Source organism: Coenobita brevimanus, chromosome 40 (assembly GCF_032717465.1).
Source record: "Coenobita brevimanus isolate Jiangsu-jjx chromosome 40, ASM3271746v2, whole genome shotgun sequence".
Taxonomy (NCBI): domain Eukaryota; kingdom Metazoa; phylum Arthropoda; class Malacostraca; order Decapoda; family Coenobitidae; genus Coenobita; species Coenobita brevimanus.
Genome location: NC_136993.1, coordinates 59,951,255 through 59,959,109, shown reverse-complemented (window position 1 = coordinate 59,959,109; position 7,855 = coordinate 59,951,255). Strand labels below are relative to the sequence as shown.

Below are 7,855 nucleotides of genomic sequence, written 5' to 3'. Positions count from 1 at the left end.
AGGCGCAGAGAGAGAGAAGGCCTGACGCACTCGTTCACACTCTCTCCTAGACACACATTCCTCACAGCCCACACACAGAGACTGGGAACTGAAGTCTCATGCCCTTGGTTGTGATAATTCAGTATCCCGACACACAGCATTTAACACTGCATCTGCCTGTGAGGAAACTGTCAATCGGTTCAGTATTCAAAGGAAAGTAATTTGTAGCTGATAATGCATCTTAATAGTGAATGATGACATTTCCTTGCCAAGTTTCTACATAGATCAGGAAGAAGAAGGGGCTGGAAATTCATGTGACCCCAACATCATTGCTGAGGATATTTGCTTAGAAGATGTTCTGACTTACCTCCCTCAAAGAATGGGATGTTTCACACATACTCAGTAACTGTGTGTGAGGTATGGGTTTACCTACCCAAATGTAAAAAATTCACTACTCTCATCAATGCTTCAGAAAATTGCATCCTTGATCAACTCAATGAGGATATCAACAGTAACTGCTCCATACCTTCGATCTAAAGAGACTGTTCTCCAGACACAAAATGTGAGAAGATACAGTAGAATTCACAGCTGAAAATGGTGAAATCTACTCAAGAACCCTGTTGAGGTGAATAATGCAATTGATCTTCTGTCCCAGAGAAAGCACATGAGTAAGAAAATCATGCCAGTGGAGATTTCTGCCTTAAAGGAGCTTGTGATTGTCCTCATACCTTTCCCCTCCAGGCCTTGGAAGTTGTGGAGGGACAGAAGAGAGTGACCATGACCGCTACTGGACCGGTGATTCTGGGAATTATTCACTCTCTGGAGAATCTAATTCATAATACCAAATTACAATACTGTGAACAACTGGCTAAAATGCTATTGGACTCTGTGAAGAAAAGGTTGGATCGATACTTGGAAATGAGAGATGTTCAAGTGGCGGCTTTTTTGTATCCTAGGTTCAGATTGGACTGGCTTTCACTACAAGAGCAGAAGGACCAAGTGCTGGCATATGTCAAGGAAATGCTTGAAGAATTGGAGGTGGTTCACGAGGGGTCAACAATGGATAAAGAGTGTGAGAAGGATGACCTAGCAGAAGGATTACCGGAATCAAAAAGACCCCGACTGTTCTCCTTTATACCAAAATGTTCATCAAAGCTCCAAAATCACCAGGGATCAGAGGGAACCACAGTTCCAGTGAGTCCTTTGTTAAAGCAATATGTAGAGGAAGGAACTTTGCTATTTTCCAGTGGTCCAGTGCTGTACTGGAAAGAAGTGTCACAAGCTTTGCATCCACTGAAGAACCTTGCAAGAGAGGTAATTGGATGTACTGCTGGATCTGCTCCATCAGAGCGAGTTTTCAGCATTGCCGGAAATTATTTCACTGCAAACAGATCTCAGGTTGGTGTCACTTCTTTCCATTCAATGTTATTACTTAAATGCAAAAGTGAATTGCTTGAAAAACTAGAGGCTCTTTACTTACTTCTGCAACTTGTACAAAAATAAAATCTTGATTTTTATTTTCAAATTAGTTTGTGCCATTGTAAATAAAGGACAACCTTTCAATGCCAAATATGTATCTTTCTTTACCATAAAGATTTTTTTTCCAAAATCGGGAACTTGTAATTATAATTGATTTTGTTTTCCAGTAATTTTAATTGTAATGTAATTGGTATTCTCAAATGTATTTATAATTATAATTGTAATTTTACAACAAAGAAAGTAGTTTTAATTGTAATTGTAATTACATTTTTTAATTGTAAATGCTCCAACCCTGACCATGACTGACTACCAGTGGGAAAGGTGTCATCGCAAAAGAACAAGAGCTTCAGCTCCTCTTCCAGTAACACGTGAAAGAGGAAAGTTTGTATACAACATTAGAACTCGATGTTTACACTTGCCTTCACACTGCCTTTCAGGTGGTGTTTCTCAGGCAAAAGTTTCAATTACTATATTTAACTTACGCTCACAGTATATTCCAAGCGACCGCATATTCACTTATCACACCTTTAATTTAACACATGTTGTGTACTAAGTCTTTATGGCAACACTAGCAATTTCGAAAGCTGACTTCCCTTCCACACTGTGCGGTTATTTAGACCCACTACATGGAATAGTATCGTCGGACAGATGGCATTTCCATCTTGCAGAAGTCCTGCCTGCTTAACTGAGAGCCCTTGTAGGTCTGTACATACATATTTTCTTGGCTTCAGCTGCCCTTGTGTTTTCAATAATAACATCCCTGTGTGCAACAAAGTTACAGGTGAACCTCACCACTGTCCATAGATATAACTTCCATACACCTTAAATTTTCTTTCTGCCACCAAGCCATTATATTTTTTTGGTAAGGAGTACTTAGAAATGGGCGGTTAAAACACTATCCCAGGTATAAGATTACAATAAAACAGTCACTTTTCCCAAACATTGTGCAGTATCCATTCCGTCTCCATCTTTGACTCACCTTATCATGCACAGATTGGCCCATATACTCAGCTTAAGAATATTATGTGTGTTGTGGAACGGTTTAGTCAGTGTTGCCCGCGTTTATCCTGCATCATTTGCTGCTTTCCATAACCTTTCATTCTTTAGAGTGTCTCATTTTTTTTTAAAGCCAATGCATCGTTTACTAAATTATTGAGATAGCGTTGTCGTTTTGATGTTGTTGTTGTTAACCCCAGAATGTCTGGCCGAGCAGGCACGTCGACCACAGGTAAGCAACTGCCTCACTGGGGCTGTCCTTCAGATATACTACAGTACATACACGAGTAAGGATCCGGAGTCCCGTTGTGGTAGGTAGACAGCGCCCTACCAGGGTTGGTCCAGCGTCCTTGTCACGACAAGTTACAGGGATATATGACTGGGTTTACTCCCAGGTGGACGCTGCAGCCGTTTCCACCCAGGATACACAGCGCCACCATGTGTAGGCTACTCGTCAACACCATGACAGAGGGCAAACACTGGTAACAGAGACATTTCCATCCCTCAGCACATTACAATCCGACAGTTGGGTGACAGGGTATGGGCAATACGAGTATATGGACCATCGTATGTGTTTGCAATACATACACTACTTTCGCTTCACACTGCCAGGGTAATCGAAATGGCCCATTTTCCCTCAGCACCCCATACTCTGTGTTGATTCTGTAGTCATAAATTCTCTAAGCCTTCCTTATACTGCCACCTGAAATAAATAATTTCGCACCTCGTTCTTTCAGATATTATAACCATATATTTACAAGTATTTGTAGTAAACACACAAAGTTCCGTGCGCCTGGGGTTCAGTATGTATGATCCATTAACCTAGTACATTAGACTATACAGCAATTTTATTGTTCCGATTACTTAATCAGGAACGAGCACACACACACACACACACACACAAAGCCAAGGATGTTATTTGCAAAAATATCAATCACAGAGTTCCCCTAGTTATATAACCATGGCTCGCCCACGTATCAGATTTTAGTGGCGCAATATGTCCCGCGATACTTGTGTTTATTGCATATATAGTTTCCCAGTCTTCACCTAGAAATTTAATAGTACTCTCGTCATACGCGCATTATTTGATGCCAGACATTCTTACTGCTCTTTCATTTAGGTTGGTGGAGCATAGTGGTTTGTGGAAGCTGCCTGAGACGCGAGTGGTGGTGGTGGGTGGGAAGGCAGGAGTGGAGGCCGTCCTGCTCCACCCAAGCCTGCGCAACACCATCCACGCCATATACCTCGCAATACACCTCCCAGTTTATGAACCACACCCTTCCTTTCCTCTCCGAAACCATACTAAATTAGGTATGTTATCTTTGTTTGTTTAGGGCTTAAGGAACTTTTTGTGCGTAACATAAGATGGGAAAGTAATAACGCACTGTCAGGTAAAGGCTTAGCCCACACTTCATACAAGTCTATAGTTGTTGCAGTGTCTTGCCGTACATGATATATTAATGTTAACTCGTTTCGTTGCCAACTGTCATAGAACCTCAGTGACAGTTCATCTCACTATCACGGTAAGGAAGTGACCAAAAGGATGAGAAAATATGTAAATGCATTTAGACAAAATTGATCCTAACCTACCTAGTGAGGTCATTATTTTTACTGACAATTTTTCAAAACACTCAGGCAGACATGTTATAACTTTTCCGTATTACTTAGAACAGCGATGAGCCAAGAGGTACTAGTGTACTGTAAGTGTCTACACTGCAGCCGTGGAGATCTAAGTGTCCAAATAACAGGCCACTGGAATGACAACACATACAAAACAGTGTTCAACATTCCCAAAGGTATGTATTATCATTGGTTTTTCTTATTTCCTCCCATAAGATGAGAAAGATAATTACTCTTCATTCTCAAGTTAAAATAACGCTAAACCAAATAGATATTGCATCATACAGAGGTTATATTACCCTTTTCATTTTGTACATGCAGGACAAAATATATTGCACCCGCCACATCCCATTATTATATTCGTACCGAAGTATGGATAATTTTACACCCAAAGTATACTTCATTCATTATTTGCTGCATAAATGTAGAATTAGGTATTAAAAAAAAAATCGTCCTTTTAGCTGCATTTAACACAATGTGACCATTATTTAATCCTAGCATAGAAAGGTTCTCAAGATTTCTGACTTAGTATGTTATTGAGCATACTGACAACCTAAGTGGCTGACATATCACGGTCTGTTAAAAAAAATCTGTTGCTTCCAGCTAGAGCTGATGTGTGGAACCTAATGGGTCGGACGCTTAGGGTTGTGTCGGTACCGTATTTTCCTTACATGGATTACGTCCGCAGACCCGACGTGAAAATCAACTCCAGTGTGGTCGCCAGAGACTCTTTGGACTGGAGGCTCATTACAGAGTTTTCAAAGAGGCTCAACTTTACGTACGTTATCTGTATATATTGTTAATAGGCACCATTCTCTTTATAATGTAGACTGCTAAATTATATGAAATCCGTATATGAAACAATTGGGTTCTTATAGGTCACATGATGTAAGGTAAGCTCTTCCTCTTTTGGAAATGCCATATCAAGTTGGACGACCTAGAAGTGTTCGAAAAATATGTGTTGAAGGCTTTAATATAAATTTAAGCATTTTTAATAAACTATTTCCCGATGGTTGTAAGAGCTCTAATAAATGTATAATCCAAGGGGTACTTAGGATCGTTAGGCTGAGATGGGGGGGATGGTTCCAAAGGATAAACATCTTCGGATTAGGATGTTAAGAAGGTTGTGAGGGAATGACGTAAGGATATATATATATATATATATATATATATATATATATATATATATATATATATATATATATATATATATATATATATATATATATATGGAGCCTCTGTGGTAGAGTGTGCGTTTTGTACACGGGTGGACCAGGGTTCGCGCCCCGCCAGGGTAATAAACTTTGGGAGTGTTCACCCTGCCACGGACTGCATTGGCGGACACCAGGGGTGCTGTGGTTGAACCAGTGTCGCTTACTGTAAAGTATGCTTGCACCCAGTCGGCTTGCACGGGCCGATTATACTTGGTTCACAGACTACACATACATCCAAAGCCACTCCAACACTACAATTACACCAACAAGCACTTCTCACCCTACATACAATCTCTACTAGACAACCTAAGCCACTTGGTAGAGATACATTGGCTGTATCGCCCCGACTTCAGTTGGGATAGGCCGGTCCTGCAGTGGATACTCAAACGGCTGATTATATATATATATATATATATATATATATATATATATATATATATATATATATATATATATAAACAAATCGCCTCCACGTCCCCCTGTCCCCCGCCATTTCAATGCCCTGCTCCCAACTCACACCCCTCTCTCATATACTATATATATATATATATATCTATATATATATATATATATATATATATATATATATATATATCTATCTATATCTGTGGTAGAGTGTGCGTTTTGTACACGGGTGGACCAGGGTTCGCGCCCCGCCAGGGTAATAAACTTTGGGAGTGTTCACCCTGCCACGGACTGCATTGGCGGACACCAGGGGTGCTGTGGTTGAACCAGTGTCGCTTACTGTAAAGTATGCTTGCACCCAGTCGGCTTGCACGGGCCGATTATACTTGGTTCACAGACTACACATACATCCAAAGCCACTCCAACACAATTACACCAACAAGCACTTCTCACCCTACATACAATCTCTACTAGACAGCCTAAGCCACTTGGTAGAGATACAGTGGCTGTATCATCCTGACTTCAGTTGGGATAGGCTGGTCCTGCGGTGGATATTCAAACGGCTGCTGATATATATATATATATATATATATATATATATATATATATATATATATATATATAAACAAATCGCCTCCACGTCCCCCTGTCCCCCGCCATTTCAATGCCCTGCTCCCAACTCACACCCCTCTCTCATATACTATATATATATATATATATATATATATATATATATATATTATCTATCTATCATCTATCTATCTATCTATCTATCTATCTATATAGATATAGATAGATAGATAGATAGATATAGATAGATATATTTATATATAGATAGATAGATAGATAGATATAGATATAGATAGATAGATAGATAGATAGATACTGTAGATATATTTCATTGTGCAGGAACCCTCTCTAAACCGATGTTAGGATTTGGAATCAAACTGAAAGTAGTATATACGGTTAGTTGTATGATATTCTCATAGAGATGCAAGCGAAGGGTGATTCCTGACCAAAAATATGGAAACGAACAAATCCCGGCATACACCCGTGCAGCCAAGAAAAGAATTTTTGCCACAGGTTCAATAAAGCTGAAGCTGAACGATATTATTCTACGTGTTGCTGTGTGTGAAGACATCCAAGTAACTGAGTCAGATCTTTCTTTGTTACTACAATGAATGATAGACTATTGTATGTAATTACTGAAATGTAACATCCAGGCCAACAGCTTCTTTATAAGGTCCACGTCTTGTATTACCACAATAGCGCCCCTTTTTTCACATATCGCAGGCATAAAACAGACGCAAGCCCACAGCTGGGTTTAGGTATTGTGGGGTAGGTGAATGAATTTTGTCTGGCATTGTTTTCAAGATACTGCTGCTTAGGATATGTTTTAATAGGTCAATAGTAGCCTATATATGTTAACAGAAGATGTTTGTGGCGTTTCATAATTAAAAGCAGTTCTTCACTGTTTATGAAAAAATAAAAATAAAAATTACATGACTACAGTTCACCTTACATTCATGAAAAGGGGAGGCCTGGGACCCTCGTCCCCCCCATCACCCCTCCCTCCCGGCCTGACCCCAAGAACAGACGGTGTTTCATTCAGGTCAGCACAAGAGAGGTTTGTGTACTGAACTTAAGTTCTACAAATGGTCAATGGAAAATGTTTGTAATCCCTTTCCTGCGAGGTGTCTCAGCCACGCTGAACCAAATATTAGGTCTGCACACCGTAGTGTGAATACCTGCCGTATTTGGTGTGTCTCTTTTTTTTTTTTTTTTTTTTCCCAAACATTTTTCACTTTGGTGCCATTCCTTTATAGACTCCTGAAATCGATTCAAACTTGGTACAATGTTCCTTGGGCAAATATCCGCAGTCCATTCTTTTTTACTTTTTTTTTAAAGTGATTTATTGGGTCAAAGGTCAAACGACACAAAGAAACAAATTTGGGGATAGTGTGTTTTTGCATATTCATTAACTCGCATTGTAACTTTAGCTGTATGGAGACCATCCTGGGTTTCCTTCCGAATGCTGGCAAACTTTATCGTGATTTAGGATATTTGCCATACTGCAGTGTTTATTAGAAATCACTTTAACCCCATTACACAAGTTGCAACCAAAGTAGATAATCATTCAGAGGCAGTATCAAGCCATAGGG

The 7,855-nt window shown here is 39.7% G+C and overlaps 1 protein-coding gene across 1 annotated transcript in view; it reads left to right on the top strand.

Moving 5' to 3' along the window:
- The first annotated feature begins 852 nt into the window (after positions 1–852).
- The window catches only part of LOC145397149 (glutamate receptor ionotropic, delta-1-like), a 32,528-nt gene continuing 25,525 nt past the window's right edge, over positions 853–7,855 (top strand). The window contains exons 1-4 of the mRNA XM_080270346.1: positions 853–1,173; positions 2,863–2,936; positions 4,174–4,250; positions 4,678–4,852. Of these exons, the coding sequence (XP_080126472.1) occupies positions 853–1,173; positions 2,863–2,936; positions 4,174–4,250; positions 4,678–4,852 (647 nt within the window). The remainder of the gene's footprint in view (positions 1,174–2,862; positions 2,937–4,173; positions 4,251–4,677; positions 4,853–7,855) is intronic.